General features: G+C 44.3%; 1 protein-coding gene across 11 annotated transcripts in view; it reads left to right on the top strand.

The window, feature by feature from the left end:
• The window catches only part of IFT122 (intraflagellar transport 122), a 33019-nt gene extending 18690 nt beyond the window's left edge, over positions 1 to 14329 (top strand). For 7 of the 11 annotated variants that reach the window (XM_080625738.1, XM_080625737.1, XM_080625736.1 and 4 more), the window contains 12 exons: positions 1540 to 1706; positions 2566 to 2737; positions 3802 to 3904; positions 5419 to 5559; positions 6576 to 6673; positions 7523 to 7623; positions 8746 to 8911; positions 9872 to 9983; positions 10408 to 10536; positions 11320 to 11396; positions 13058 to 13222; positions 13901 to 14329. In XM_080625738.1, coding sequence (XP_080481864.1) covers positions 1540 to 1706; positions 2566 to 2737; positions 3802 to 3904; positions 5419 to 5559; positions 6576 to 6673; positions 7523 to 7623; positions 8746 to 8911; positions 9872 to 9983; positions 10408 to 10536; positions 11320 to 11396; positions 13058 to 13222; positions 13901 to 13990 — 1521 coding nt within the window. In that variant the 3' untranslated portion in view covers positions 13991 to 14329. Of the gene's footprint in view, positions 1 to 1539; positions 1707 to 2565; positions 2738 to 3801; positions 3905 to 5418; positions 5560 to 6575; positions 6674 to 7522; positions 7624 to 8745; positions 8912 to 9871; positions 9984 to 10407; positions 10537 to 11319; positions 11397 to 13057; positions 13223 to 13900 lie in introns of those variants that run through there. The other 4 variants (XM_080625734.1, XM_080625735.1, XM_080625740.1 and 1 more) reach the window with 4 other exon arrangements.
• The last annotated feature ends 1839 nt before the right edge of the window (positions 14330 to 16168 follow it).

Below are 16168 nucleotides of genomic sequence, written 5' to 3'. Positions count from 1 at the left end.
TTTAATGGTTCCACAACTATGCAAAGGGATTTTTACAGAGCCTGATTCCAGGTGCTGGACATTGATTAGCTCTGGCTAGAGAGACCAGGCTGGGGGCAGAGGTCAAGAAGTCCGTTGATACCTGATCATTGGCTTGTTAGCGCAGTACCAGATCCCAGACTCCTGAGAACTCACAAAAACCTCTTTATCCTTTAAAGGAGCTGGGTTTGATTTTGGACTTCCTTTGGTGATCTAAGGTAGAAAGCAAGTTGTGTCAAAGATGTTGTTTAACTTGATTCTTTCACTTCAGTTTTTCATGTTCAAGGATTAACATGATGTCTTTATAGAATGAGGCCTGTGTAGCAGCAGATAGTGCTAGAGCAAAACCCTGCGTGGAGCTCAGTGAAGAGCTGACAGGGATGGGGAACAGTTCTGTACCCGTCAACTGCCTGCAGCAGGGAGACTGCTGCATTGTGGTCCTGGAACAGATCTGTGCTGTGTCGCAGCTTTCTGTGGGGTTATTTTGCCTGTTTGTTGGGGTTCTTTTGTGTTTTAAACCTCAGTCAGAATTTACCAGGAACACAGTAGAAAAGGTAATTTTCCACTCTCTTCTCACCTTTTCATTTCTCTGCTGTTCTCACTTTTCAGTTGCTGGAAGCTGCTTTAATGGGTAGTAGCCTGTTCTGCTAACAGACAAAATTGCCCTAAATCCAGCTTCTGCTGTTGAACTACTTAGTTGGTTTTTTTTTCCTGGTGATGTGAACCGAATGCTGCCAGGGCTTTGCTATTGGCATGGGAAGCTGAACAAGCAAGCTGCTAGAATGATCACCCCAGTATGATGGCTGGTGCTCGCATTCCTTGCAGAAGTCCAAGCGGTAGTTGAGTCACTGTCACTTCTGAGCAGCTGTCATTCTGTCCTTATATAAAAGAGCTTCTTTGATACAGTCTAAAATAATTATCAAGCGTCTTTGCAGAAAACAAAATTCCAGCCTTTCATTGATCTGTGGCTGGGCATCCTGCTGCTGACATTGAATGAAGTGGGTATACTGCTGTTAACCAAGCATGGGGTAGGGCTGGGCCAGTCTTTGAGACTGAAGAGATACCTTCTTGGCTTGCGAAAGAAAATCTGTACTTGGAATTGATCTATTACATGTTTTGACATGAATAGTATTTTGTTTTGGAAAGGCATGTTCCTGAAAAGCATGCAGAAATGACAGTTTGCATCCACTTCAACAGGCTCAACAGAGTGAGCTTCCCAAGGAACCAAGTTGGGACACATTTCCTGCCTCGTCCTTCTCCTGGCCCTCCCAGAATCTCCACTTCTTTTTTTAATTGAAAGCTGTCTAACTGGGAGACTTGCCATTGCTTCCTACCAAACACTGAGCCTTGATGATTGGCTGCTGAAGGCTGGATCAGTTCATGCTGTGCTGTGTGCAGTCTTGCTTTTCTTAGGAGGCATAAATGCATTCTTTGAAAAAGCCTTTATGTATTTTAGAGTCTCAGCTGTGACCATGTTTGTGAGCAGAAGGTAACGCAAACTTCTGTATTGCACTATTGCAGGATTTCCTGGGATCTGGAGACCCCAAAGACACAAAGATGCTCATAAAAAAACAAGCAGACTGGGCCAAGAATATCAATGAACCCAAAGCAGCAGTGGAGATGTACCTCTCTGCAGGCGAGCACGTGAAGGCCATAGAAATCAGTGGGGACCACGGCTGGGTCGATATGTAGGTTCTAGTTCCATCTGAGAGATAATATAGTATGAAACTTCAGATAGATCTGAGTTCTGCATAATTTTAAAATAAGACAAAACTTGTTTGCTGTGTGCTTTGTTTATATCAAATTGAGTACTTGAAGTACATCTACAATTAAAAATGTTTTAAAGTTACATATGTTTAGATGGCAAGGACATAAATATATAATGAAAGCAAATGCATTGCAACAGGAAAGGGTATGAAGAGATTCATCTGTAGTATGAGGCTGTCTTCTAAAATATGCATGCCTTAAGCTTTTCAGAGTAATCACCACAGCAGCGCTTACATGCAATAGCCTATTTCTCTGGTTTAAGCTGTTAAGGATGATCACCTCGTGGGTAGAGAAGACAACTGCAGCATAGTATCTCCTTGATTTGCAGTAGGTGACACTGGGTTGTTTGCCAAGTTGCCTAAGAGCTTGGACAGATCACTTGGCCTTCCCTTGCCTCAGCTGGGCTGTGTGGCACAACTGTTTGTTCAGCAGTCTTTTCTTAGGTTAGGGAGGAAGTGTGTCCCATGTCACTTAGTCATGTAGGACCTACTCCTTCCCTCTGTCGTCTTCATGACTCTGCAGAGTCTGAGACGTGGAATTGCACGTATGAGTGAAGGTTAAAGGAAAGGGGTTTGAGTTTGTGAAAGGAAAAATAAGAATTTGGACTGTTAGCTGAAAACTGTTTAAACAGCATTGCATGGTACTACTGTTGTGCTATTTATTAAATAATAACTGATTAAAGGTGAAGTTAATAATATAAACAATAATTAAGAATAATATAAATAATAAAAGGCAAACCAAGGCAGGACATGAACATCTGCTTCTTTTTACTGGGTCCAGGTTAATTGAAATTGCTCGAAAACTGGATAAAGCTGAGCGTGAGCCTTTGTTGAAATGTGCCTTCTATTTTAAGAAACTTGCTAATCCTGGCTATGCAGCGGAAACCTACATGAAGGTTGGTGACCTGAAAGCACTGGTCCATCTCCACGTGGAGACTCACCACTGGGAAGAAGTAAGAGAGCCCTCGATTCCTCTGCTTATTGTTGCTGGCTGCAAGAAGTGTCTGGCTCCTCCAGCACTGTAGTAAAGGGAGTAGCAGGCAGGGAGGGAGGGAGACTGCTGTGAATGGGATACAGAGTATTTAAGTTAATTTTCATGCCAGTGTTCAGTGGTGGGTTTGGTTTTTGCTCTTGCTTTTCTAGTTGTTTAGTTTCCTGGCTGTATAATTGGTCTCGCATCTGAGCACCTTTTTTGCCTGTGAGTTACCGTTGCCCACTTCCTGTGATAATCCATGGGCTGCTTCTAGCCCACTAGAAAGAAAAAATAGTAATTGTATCATGGGGAATTCTGCTTTGAACTGTGCTGTTTGTAATTTGGACACACCTGACATGTGATTTAGATCTGATGAACGTGTCGGGTGTTGGTGTGGACCCCACTCTATAACTGGATTTATGCTTCTGATTAGATAAAGTTTGGACTTTACTGGATTTTCCCATAAAACCCTGGGTCTGCTGGTAACACCCCCCTCACAGGGTGGGTCACCATTAATTTTCTTCTTGTTTCTTCACATGAAGCTTTCTGTAGGTCTGGGTTCCTAAGGAAGTGTTTTGAAAGTGCCACTGGAATTCACAACCCCCTTCCCCAATTATACGGGTGCTTTGGGAAATTGTAGACTTGGCCTTTCCCTCCCTCGCTCATGGGTTCAGGAAGTGAATCTGGGCTGAGTTTAGAGTGTGAGGTCCATTTCTTTAGAAGATCCAGTCTGTCAAAATAAAAATATTTGCCTCTTGCTGTGAAATCCGCTACATTCTGTAGATGAGCGCTTTCAAGTTCCCCTGTTGCCATAACCAGGCTGTGACTCTGCTTTGCTGCTCATCCTTTGTTGGCGATTGCTTTTTATTTTGAAATACATCAGTTTCATATGGGAGGAAATCTGGAATGCACTCTCAATTCTGTGTATGCATTTGTATTGTGAGTTTACCTACAGCTAAATTGATTGATCCCATGGAACATTCTAAACCCTTTAACCGTTTAAACCATGACGTATTCTAAAAATGAATTTGTTATTCACCTCAGGCATTTGCTTTGTGTGAAAAGCACCCTGAATTCAAAGATGATGTCTATGTCCCTTATGCTCAGTGGCTTGCAGAGAACGATAGATTTGAAGAAGCCCAAAAAGGTGAGATTGTCACTGACAGGTCACTGGTCACTCGAAATCTGCTCCATACTTGCCTAGTACAGAGCATGCAGTCTGCCCTAGAGTTTCTTACCACTGAGATTGAAAACCAAATATAGTCCATGGTTTCATATTGGTCTTAAGGTAGTGAGAAGTCTCCTTATTTAATAAGAAAATATGATGAATCTGTCAGAAATTATGGCATCCAAGTACAGGTCCACATTTTCCATCTCATGTAACTGAGTGTGGCAAGTGGTAACAGTATTTGGCATACAATCTGAGCAGTCTTTAATAGTTTCATAACAACAGAACTAAAAATATGGTGGCCGCCTTACAAACCTGCATGGAAAGCCTGGGTTTACTTTATATTTAAGTAACATTCGGTTTGTACAAGTAGAATTTTCCTATTTCTCTAAGAATTTGTCTGTTTTGTTAAGCTTTTAAAGTTACTGTTAAAGATAACTGTCAACCTTCCATCATGTGGACAGGCTTCACATTTAATTCATAAACCATTCCAGGGATGAGGAGATGTTGAAGCAAGCTCTATGTGGAGCCAGCACGTTTTTAGTTTGATTCCTTTTCTCAGGTGCAGCTCCATGTGACTGTTGCATCTGCTGTTCCCAGAGCCAGCACAGATCCAAGTGTAGAACTTCATTTGCTTGTAAGGGCCAAGGCAGTGAATGTGCCAGGCATGGTCTGAACTAGCTTGTGTGTCTCCATGCCAGATCTGTGAGCTCCTGGGTTTAGGGCAGTCTGGGAGCGTGCACATAGGACTCTGAATACAGGCCTGCAGTTCCCAGTTTGTTCCATAGAGTACTGGGCTGCTGTGGCTCAGCAAATACAAATGCTTCAGAACTGGGTGAGCTTGAGATCACTGTGGAGCTACATCAGAATTGGCTATAGGTGAGCTAGCTGAAGTCAGGAGGCAGTTGTGCTGTGGGGGTAAGTTTTGGGGGGGTTGGTTTTCTCCATCCCCATTAACCCTGTATGAAGACTCTGCCAAATGCATGTTTACGCAGAATTCAGGATCTACTTTATACTGGCTTCTGAGCATCAGATAAAGAAATGCTGTTAATAAATGACAGAAAGACATCATAAATGCAGCACTCTTTCAAAATACCCAGTGTTACAAGCCAGAGCACTAACTTCAAATATTAATTTACTGTAGTTTTGGATGAAGTTGTGATTTGCAGTGTCAAGATTGCTCGTACAGAGATCTAATCATGGTAGCATTTTTGCTATTTCTGTATTTAAAAAAAGAACCAGCATTGTATGAAACCCATGAGCTCGAGAGCTGCGGAGCCAGTGCAAAAGCCACAAAATAGCTACAGATGTTTCTCATGTTCCATTAGTGTCGCTGCTTTCAAGGAGAAAAATACCAGCATATAATCCTTTTCATCCTGCCCTGGATAGACTCTGCGATACTGGCTGAATAGACTGCTCTTAATTTAAAAGCATTAATTTCAGTTAATTGATATAATCACACTGTAAAATCCTCTGTTTGGGCTCCCTGGTAGCATTCCACAAGGCTGGCAGGCAGCATGAGGCGGTGCGGGTGCTGGAGCAGCTGACAGACAACGCTGTGCTGGAGAACCGCTTCAACGATGCCGCCTATTATTACTGGATGCTTTCCATGCAGTGTTTAGATATAGCCCAAGGTAAGTAACTGAAAGGAAGTTTCTGTTCTTCTTGTTACCTCCTTGTGCATGTAAACAAACAATTACTGTATTGTGGTAGCTTTGCTGTGACTGCCTCACTGTTGTGTGGCTTTGTTTTGGTTTTTTAATGTGTGTCTAACTCTGGCTTGTGCTGTTTCTGTAGTCCCTTGGTTTTCCCATGTGCTCATTTAAAACAAATAAGCCAAGCAGCAAGAGCAGCATGCACAGGTCTCCTGAGCAGAAATCCAGATTGTGTCTCCTGGGACTGTGTACCATCAGGAACCTTCCCACAGCACACTTTATCTAGGGACATGGTTGGAGGGTGAACATACTAGTAAATCAAAGATGATTTGGGAGTGCAAAATACATGTAGTATTTGAACAGAGGTTGGAGAGATACTTTGCAAATTATTTCTGCCTACAGAGATAAAACTGACTGTTCATTAGCTATTCTCTTGTCTTCTGAATGTATTTCACTGGGAGAAAGGTGCAGCCAGTAACAGCAAGTGGAATTTAGTAATAATTAACACAGAAGATTGGTAACACCGCCTTTGGCCTGGTGCTATAAGTACCTTTCTGTTTCTAGTTCAGTTGTTGCACTCTAGTGTGCATCTGTTACCCCTCAGGTATTTTGTAGAGATGCAAGTATTTCCAAATGGCTTAGTAGTGTATTTAGCATTTATGAAACAAATGTTTATGAATAAAGTCTGTAGTTATGGATGAGGTTTCAGTGATGCAGACCTGCCATTTTCTCTTTTAAGCTATAGCCTTTAGCTGTGTTAAAACTGTCACCTCAACTGTTTTGTGCTTTACCACACTTGCTTTAGACCAGAAATTTGCCCAGAAAAATGGCAAGTCTGTACAATGTGTGGTTTGCACAGGGAGGTGGGACACGTGTGAACTGGTACATGCCTCTCTCAGAAGTGCTGGCACCTAAACCATAGTATGCTGTTGTATTCCAGCTGAGTCTCACATGCTCACCTTGGAGACTTACACTGATGCCTTTGCCTCCCACAGAGAATGAACAGCAGAAGACTGAAATGTTGCAGAAGTTTCATCACTTCCAGCATTTGGCAGAAGTTTACCATGCCTATCATGCTATTCACAGATACACTGTAAGACACTCGCTTTAGACGTTTTCTGTTTATGCTTCCTGGCCATTCTTCTTTAGGGAGTCCAGAAATAACCAGGAATATTGAATGACTTTTCAGGCAATTAAATATTGAGTGTAGATTAGTGATAGTGTATACTTACTTACTTATTTCTTTAACTTTATTTTACTATACAGCCTTCTGCTGTGCTGCACAAGAACTTCTGTTGTCTTAGTTCCTAGAGCCTGCGGTGCAGCTTAGCAGATCTGGGCTTGTCTCATGTGAGCAGATGAGGTGATGATGACTGGCTTCCACCCCCAGCCCTTTTTTGCTAGTTGTATCCATTTGGTTCTACAGCGGCCTGAGCCTCTGGACCTACGCAGGCTACCTGGTGTGTGCAGACTACTCCAAAATGATAAGCAGTCATCATGAGTGAGGAGCTCCTGCTACTTCCAGCAGTTACAGCAGTGTTGCTGATACTGTTGGTAAAAAAACTCTTTGTGTAGAACATTGAGAACACTTGATCTGTGCCCTTGCCCAAGAGCTGGTGCTGTGGTATGGAGGTCTTTGCTAGTCAGACTGCTTCAGACCTGACAGTTATGGATACTCCATGCTGCTGGCCAGTCTGCCCTCTGTTTGAAATAGCCTGTTAAAGATTCTGTTTTAGCAACATGAATCTCTTTCTCTCTTTTTCTGCATGAGGTTTGATGATAAAGACGTGCAAAATCCACATGCTATGTTCTGTCAGTACCTCTTCTTCTTAAACTGTATGAAGAAATGCCGTACTTGAGATGCCCAGTGCAGGGATGCTTAGTGATGTGAGTTGTTGGTTTTCCAGCTTAGAAATACGTGTCTGTATTTTTAATACTGCAGGAGGAGCCATTCAGTTTCCAGTTGCCTGAAACCCTCTTCAATATTTCCAGGTTCCTACTGCACAGTTTAACAAAGGAGACTCCTTTGGGGATCTCAAAAGTGTATCCTTCCAATACAGAAAAAGATGTAGAAGTTATTTTGTGAGATACATGAAAGGTATGATTGATGTTGAGCCACAATGCAGAGATTTCCTACAGGATATCTTCTGTTTCAGCTGTTGGCTATAGTTCATGGAAACTGGCGTTTGTCCCTAAGGAAATGATCAGCATCTCCAGACTGTTGTGTGCTTAACTGCATAACCATTTTTAAAATAGTTTTGGAGAGCTGTACAAATCAACTAATGTGATTCTCAAACCACCCACCCAGTCTGGTGTATCACCTTTGTCAGAGAAGCAAGTTCTAGGATACCAGTCACTGCAGCAGGATGTTGGCTCTGAGTCTTGACGGTGTTGTTGCAAGGAGACTGAACTGAGACAGAAGGAGGGGGGAAAACCAGGAGCTTTTGCTTCCCATGAGGCTGATATCACTGTGTAGTGTCTGTCAAGCTCACATTTGCACAGCTTTGTTAGTGCATATTGCATCTCTGGAGAGCACTTCAGAAGTGAGCCCCATGGAAAGCCACTTGTCTGTAAAAGATGGCAAGAAAGGTCACTGAATGCCATGGGCAGGCCAGATTTTCTTGGTTTCACTCCATTTCTGGTTTTGGATGGGATGTTAGCTTTCCGTTTCATCACCTTCTCACTTATGAAAGGCTTTATGGAAATTATACATTTGTAACATGCCCTGTGATCAGTAACTTTCCAAACAGCAGTTACTGTTACGCACTGATGAAAGGGAAAGACAACCTGGGGTCAATGATATGGAGCATATGCTTTAGTTCCAATAAGATCATGGGTATTTAGTTGGTGTCAGTGGGGTTGCTGGTGCTGTAAGGTATTTATTTGTTTAGGCTGGGGGGAAATCCATTCCATCTAAAACTACTGAGATTTTGTAAATGGAGCCAGCATGTTCAACCAAAGCAGTGTTTACGGAGGGTCAGCTCCTTACCTTGCTAATAATTGCCTGCAGACATTGTGATAGTCCTTTCACTCTTGTTTTTAAATGGAGCTATGTAAGTGGATTTCTTCTGTTCCAAGCACCAGTGCACAACTGCTCTGATCAGAAAGAGTACTGCAGTTCTTCTTAAATGCTGTTTTCATTTTTATTCCTTAATTAAATTATAGCAATACATTATTTGCCCTGGCAAAACAGAGTAAAGCTCTTGGTGCGTACAAACTGGCTCGTCATGCCTATGACAAGTTACAGGGACTGCATATCCCAGCTAGGTTCCAGAAATCAATTGAGCTGGGCAGCCTGACAATCCGATCCAAGCCATTCCATGACAGTGAAGTAAGTTGTAATATGTTTCATGTTAATTGTTAGTATGCAGCCTCGTCCAAGCATCTGAGTTGCTGTATCCACAAAAGAAGTCTGAAATATATTAAGCATAGCTCTGTGATACAATTATATTTCTGCTGGAAACAGTCCTTTTATTGTTATTCCTCAGGTCAGACTTCCTTTTGCTCCTGAGAACAAATTAAAATCAGCCCTTTCTTTATGGGCAGCTTCCATCCTCCCTCTCCTGTCTGGCATCTACCTTCCTCTCTGCCTATTAATTCTTTTGAGCCTTTTCTGTCTGATCCACATGCAATTACTCCACAGTCTCGATCTCTCTCTCCAGCTGGAGGTCACTTTCATTTGTCCCACTCCTGGCAATCCTTCCCTCCTTCCCCTATCCCTTGAATAACCTTCCTTCCTTAAGTCTTATTTTAGCACCTTTTCTTCTTTAACTGAAGCCTGACTTTCTGCAGTGTTCTATACAGCCATGTCTCCTGGAGTACCCGGTAAAAATAAATTGTATTGTGCAAGAGAACATGCACCTGCCCCCCTGAAATAATAGAAACACAATCTTAAGAACTGTCTAAAATAACTGCGCTCTTGGAGGAGCGGTGAATTAATTGAAGAACTTAAATTTGACCAAGCCTTAGAGCAAAAAACTTTGTTTTGGCAGTCTTCAACTTCTTTTGTCACTGTGTATTTGATGCAGAGTTCTGCTTCTGAGGTTGCAAAGTCAAGGTGACAATTGTTACAATGGTAGATATGGCTATTTTTAATGTGAAAACTTCCTGCTTTATTAAAAAGGGAAAGCATTTTCAGATGTTAAGGGATCTGATTTCACAGCAGCATTTCTCCAGATTAATGATGATGTATCAGTGGCGTTAAGCCTAAGGAACCCATATTTAATTGAAAACAGAGTTCAGGATATGCTGATCTGTTTATGATCACTGTGCTCTGTATGTGTCTTTGCAGGAGCTTCTACCCTTGTGTTACAGGTGCTCTACCAACAACCCTTTGCTGAACAACCTGGGGAATGTCTGTGTTAACTGCAGACAACCTTTTATCTTCTCCGCTTCCTCCTATGGTGCGTTGGAATATCACATGTGGTTGTGCTTTTCAAGTAGATAAATGTTAACTGAACAGAATTGACTAGTACTCAATTTCTTCTCTGCAATGTTAGTTGGACAAGCAAATCTTCCCTTTTGATGTTAGAATTGATTGTGTGGCTGCCTCTTGTCCCAGGGGTTGCTGGATTTTGTTGCAGGACAGCAGCAGCAGTAAAGCGTTGCTTTGCTCTGAGACACTGCATGTGCAAAGTGTTTCATTAACACAGATGCAATCCTTTGGGAACTTGAGGGGGTTTTGTTTGTTTTATTGCCTTTAACTTGCTTCATAAGAACATGTGGGCAGAGCACCACCATTGTAGAAGCCAAGGGTGTTCATCTCTGAATGGGCACAGTATCTTATGGGAGGCACTGTCTGAACTCCTGCTTTTCACACCCCTTTAGAAGTGCTGCACCTGGTTGAGTTCTATTTGGAAGATGGCATCACAGATGAAGAAGCTGTAGCTCTCATTGATCTTGAAGCTCCAAGATTGAATAAAAGGGAGAATAAATGGCAAGAGATGATGAGCAACAGTATCCTTTTGATTAAGATTGGTTTCCAGTCCTTCTCTTAGGGGAAAAACAACAATTTTGAATTCCTTTTTGTCAGATCACTGATGTGAGTGCAATTACGTTGTTTCCTCTTCAAGTTAGTACAACCACCAAAGAGGTGTCTGAACTAAACCCAGTATTTCATAAAGCTTTTTCATCAGGATGATTTGTTTCTAATCACATTAACTACTTTTTAAACAATGGAATGCCATGCTTTACCTGTTCTGACTGATTTCTGTGAAGAATGGGGAGAATCTCAAGTGTGTTATTCACTCCAATAACAGCTCATTTTAGAGGCTGCCTTCTCTTAGCCCAGGAAAGCCAGCATGGACTTCCTTTGATACCATTCCTGCTGGAATCCGTTTTGGACTGCTTTGGCATCCAGAGCTACCAATTGCTGTGGGGGCCATGTAATATTATGTGCAGAGTAATGTCCAAGGAAACACCATCTCTGACTCCAGCTGCTCAAAATGTAGTTTAAACAGGCTGCTTTGTGTTCAGGATGGGGAAGAGAGGGAAGAAGGCAGAGCTGGCGTCAGGCTTGGTTGTGGTCAGCTCTGTTGTTTTGCAGCAGCTGCAATGATCAGTTTTCCCAGCCACTGTGAGTCACATCCAGCCCTTCTCCAGTGCTTTCTGTAATAATCTAGGCCCTGTAGCAGTTCGAGAATACTCTGGAACAAGGAGGACACCAGTCCTGCTGGTTCGCTCATATTTGTTCTGTGGGTGTTGGCTACTGTGAAGACAGTCCTTAAGAAATGCATCTAGATGCAGAGAGCTTGAGGCTTGATGACAATACAGATATTGAAGATGATGACCCCTTTACAGCAAAGCTGAGTTTTGAGGTAAGAGCTTTACCTGTGTCTTACAGCTGCTTATTTCCTGCTGCCAACAGAAATGAATAAAAAAACGTAGCTTACAGTTCCTGCCACTCTTCTGGTGTGAATGTGTTAGAGAGAGACACAAAGCGGGGATGGGAAGAGAGAGACAGTGCTGTACAGGGAAAGGGATTTACCGGTTAGAATCATAGAACAGAATCATAGAATAGTTAGGGTTGGAAAGGACCTTAAGATCATCCAGTTCCAACCCCCCTGCCATGGGCAGGGGCACCTCACACTAAACCATGGCACCCAAGGCTCTATCCAACCTGGCCTTGAACGCCACCAGGGATGGATCATTCACAACTTCCCTGGGCAACCCATTCCAGTGCCTCACCACCCTTAAAGTAAAGAACTTCTTCCTTATATCCTATCTGAACTTCCCCTGTTTAAGTTTTAACCCATTACCCCTTGTCCTAGCACTACAGTCCCTAATGAAGAGTCCCTCCCCCACATCCCTATACTCCCCCCTTCAGATACTGGAAGGCTGCTCTGAGGTCTCCATGCAGCCTTCTCTTCTCCAGGCTGAACAGCCCCAACTTTCTCAGCCTGTCTTCATATGGGAGGTGCTCCAGCCCCTGATCATCCTCATGGCTTCCTCTGGACTTGTTCCAACAGTTCCATGTCCTTTTTATGTTGAGGACACCAGAACTGCACACAATGCTCCAAGTGAGGTCTCATGAGAGCAGAGTAGAGGGGCAGGATCACCTCCTTCGACCTGCTGGTCACGCTCCTCTTGATGCAGCCCAGGATACGGTTGGCTTTCTGGGCTGCGAGCGCACACTGAAGCTGGCTCATGTTCATTTTCTCATCGACCAACACCCCCAAGTCCTTCTCCGCAGGGCTGCTCTGAATCTCTTCTTTGCCCAACCTGTAGCTCTGCTGGGATTGCTCTGACCCAGGTGTAGGACCTTGCACTTGGCATGGTTAAACTTCATCAGGTTGGCATCAGCCCACCTCACAAGCGTGTCAAGGTCCCTCTGGATGGCATCCCTTCCCCCCAGCGTATCAACGGAACCACACAGCTTGGTGTCATCGGCAAACTTGCTGAGGGCGCACTCAATCCCACTGTCCATGTCACCGACAAAGATGTTGAACAACAGCGGTCCCAACACCGATCCCTGAGGGACACCACTTGTTACCGGTCTCCAGCCGGACATCGAGCCATTGACCACAACTCTTTGCGTGTGGCCATCCAGCCAGTTCTTTATCCACCAGTTAATTGCTCTCTTAAATAAACAACCCCACAAAACCAGCAAAGATCTTAAATGTTCCTGGAACTTGGTTTTATCGCTATACAGTGATAGAGTGGGGCTGTCTCCAGGGAATTCTGTGTCTCTGCAGTGTACCTGTAAATCAGTCCTTGCTGTGAGGTTTTAATAAAGGCTCTGGGCATGGGTGTTATTTACAAGGTGTGTTAAAATGAATCACAGGAGCTCGCTGTGGGTGGATGCTGCTGTCGCTGAAGGTATTGATAGCGCTCAGCGAGTCTGGTGGGACTAGACCCAGGCCAATTCTATATTAGCTTTTTCTACTGAATTTTACTTTGCTGCTTGCAACAGCTTATTAATCCTCAAAGGGCTTTGCAGTTGGTAACAGTAATTCCTTCTGAATCTGCTCTCCTTAAGCAAGGCGGCTCAGAATTCGTTCCAGTGGTGGTAAATCGTGCTGTTCTCCGGTCCATGAGCCGCAGGGATGTCCTCATTAAACGCTGGCCAAAGCCACTGCGGTGGCAGTACTACCGCTCCCTGCTGCCAGGTGCCTCCATCACCCTGTGTTCATCATGCTTTCAGGTACGGTTTCATGGAGAGGTTTAAAAAAAACCCCAGAACCCTACAGCTATAACAATTCCAATCGTTGAAACTTCATGCTTTAAAATGTATTCAACAAGTTCCTGAATGATGTAGACAAAGAAGGCAATGAAAACCAAAAGTCAAGCTGTGTGATGCACAGAGGAGCAGCTGAAAACTTTGAGGTAGCTGAATTTGAGAAGTTGCACTGACAGTAAGTCAGAGCCTCTTGAGCAAACCTTGGCTGAACAACAAATGCTGATTTATAGTTCTTTCTTTGCTCTGTCTCTCTGACTTTCAGCCTGCTGTAGCAAGGAAAATCAGTCAGTAACTAAGTTACCTTGTGGTTTAGTCCCTCTCCTTGCCCTCTCAGGAATGGCTTTTTGAAACACTGGAATTCAGTCACGTTTGCTTACACAGAAACTGTCTGATTTTTTTCCTTTCTTCTACAAAAGTAATTAACTGGTTTGTGCTCTTGAGCAGCATTGGCAGTGCTCTGTGAAGTGCCTGCTGCTCTGTTCCGGGTCATAGCACGCTCAAACAGCTGGAAGTAAGAAGACCGGTTCTCTTGTAGGGTAGCTTCAGAATGTTGGTGCCATAAAGAAGCCACTGAACTCGGTTTGCATTTTCTTTGAGCAAGTCGCAGGCTAACTTGTCCCTAAATCTGCTCCTCATTAACAGATGTTTCACACAGAAGACTATGAGCTGCTCGTACTCCAGCATAATTGTTGTCCTTTCTGTAGACGAAGAATACATGAGTCAAACCAATGAAGAAAAACAGTCTCATACCTCAGCTGACAGACTGCCCTCTTGGCTTGGCAGAACACTCCTGACACTCACAGAGCTTTCCTAAAGACTTCGCTAAGTCCTTGTTTCAGTTTGTCCACCAGAGTGGAACTGAGTTGAAGAAATGTAACTTTTTTAACTGCCGATGTCTGTTGTTTGTGAATGTCCTCTCCATTTCCCAGAGCAGCTGAAGTGCCACAGAATTTTACCAGAATGTTTCTAGGGTCAAGGTCAGTCTTGAAGTAATTGTTATTTTGATTCCAACTTGTATTAGGACTTGATTTGCTCCTTACTCTGTACCTGTTATTGACAAATCTCCAAATAAACAGGACTATTTTTCACTAGTCTCGGTCTGGGAATGTGCTGTAACGCTGCGGCTTCTGGGTGTGAACACGGTATTTTCTTTCTATTTCATTTAGGCAAGGACAGTTGTAGAGTTTAGAGCTCTTAAGATCACGTTGCCAGCTCCTTCAGGACCTGCGGATGGATTTCATCAGGTCCCGTGGGCTTGTGTATGTTTAGGTTTTTAAGATGGTCTTGAACCAGATCCTCTCCTACAGTGGGCCTGGGGTCTTCATTCTCACAGTCCCTGCATCTGCCTTCCAAGACTTGGGTGGTGCAGTCAGAGCCTTTGCCAGTGAAGGCTGAGGCAAAGAAGTCATTAAGAACCCCAGCCTTCTCCAAATCCCGGGCAGCCAGTTCTCCCGATAGCTTCCAGAGGGGGCCTACGTTGTCCCTAGTCTGTCTTTTATTCACTACTTACCTATAGAATCCCTTCCTGTTATCCTTAACATCCCTAGCCACGTTTAATTCTAGCTGGGCCTTAGCCTTCCTAACCTGGTCCCTAGCTCCCGCACAACATCCCTGTATTCTTCCCAGGCTGCCTGTCCCCACTTCCACCTTTTATAAGCCTCTTTTTTCCTTCAAATTTTTCCTTATCTGGTGTGGAATGCCCCTTGCCCAGCTCTCCCAGCTCCATCCCCTCCCTGCTTCTTGCCCAGCTCTGGCCTGTTGCTTGGGGAACAGTGGGGAAGTAGGCAAGCTCTGGTCTCAGCTGTAGGCAAAGCACTGGTGTTTGTCAGCACTGGCTCAGACACAAACCTGAGGGGTTGGGGCTCCCCAGGACAGCCACTGAGTGGTTCTGCAGCAGGAACTGCCTGGGCTGGATGGGAGCAGGGAGCGACAGGTCTCTTGACTTGAATCCAGTCTCTATTGTGCCTGTGTCACCAAGGCTTTGTGGTGGTGTTACAACATCCTGCCTGGTGCAGTTTCCCTTTGTCTGGATCCTGCCTCGCTGTCTGGAGCTGCCCGCTGAGGTGGGTGGGTGCTGGTGAAGCAGCTACACAGGGACAGGGCTCTGCATGTGAGACTGGTGGTGTGGCTGTGGCTGCTTGAGTTCCTCCTGAACGTGCCACCCTGCCATGGCACTGCAGGATTCCCAGTCCCTTGGGGGTTCCTGACTAAGTTTGCTTAATTTACCACTTCAAAACATTCTGTTCTAATTAGGGCTCGCCTGCTTATTGAGTCATCTGTCACTGTTTGCAGTGAAGACTTTGCTATTGCCATGGATAAACAATGCTGTTGGAGACGGGAGCCAGAGAGGAATTTGCTCGTTCCCCAGCACTGAGCTGGCTTTGCACAGTAGTGGGAAGGAAGAATTATACAAATAAATAGAGAGGGTTTGTTGTGACACCGAGACAAAGCGGATAGAGCGAGGAAGCTGCTTTCTGTCCTTCAAACAACTCTGTGAGTATGGTCCAGGTCTGAAAAGTGCATTGAGCTTTTCCAGACACAGCCACACTTGGCACATCTCATGTCCTGAAGGTGTATCTAGCTCCAGGCTGCCCCAGGCCACTCAGACTCTCAGCTGCCCCATGATAATGAGTCCCTGGATGTACAAGTCCCACCAGGGCCATTGCTCTTCACTGTCCCTCTGCTCCGCAGTGATGCACAGCGCTAAGCACCCAGCAGCAGCTGCTGACCTCGGCAGTGGCTTATTGCATCAGAGCTTAAGGTAGCACATTTGTGCACTGGAAGATAAACCTTTAATCCTTCTTGTAGGCCAAGGTAGGGTGCAAACAGCTGCACTTGCAGTTCCGTGGTGGCACTCTGTGGCCTTGGCGACAAGTGTGAAAAGTTAATTGAGAGGAACTTAGGACAAGT

This window comes from Psittacula echo (genome assembly GCF_963264785.1).
Source record: "Psittacula echo genome assembly, chromosome: 9".
Lineage (NCBI taxonomy): Eukaryota > Metazoa > Chordata > Aves > Psittaciformes > Psittacidae > Psittacula > Psittacula echo.
The sequence above is the reverse complement of the archived record's forward strand: the minus strand, read 5'-3'. Positions and strand labels throughout refer to the sequence as shown.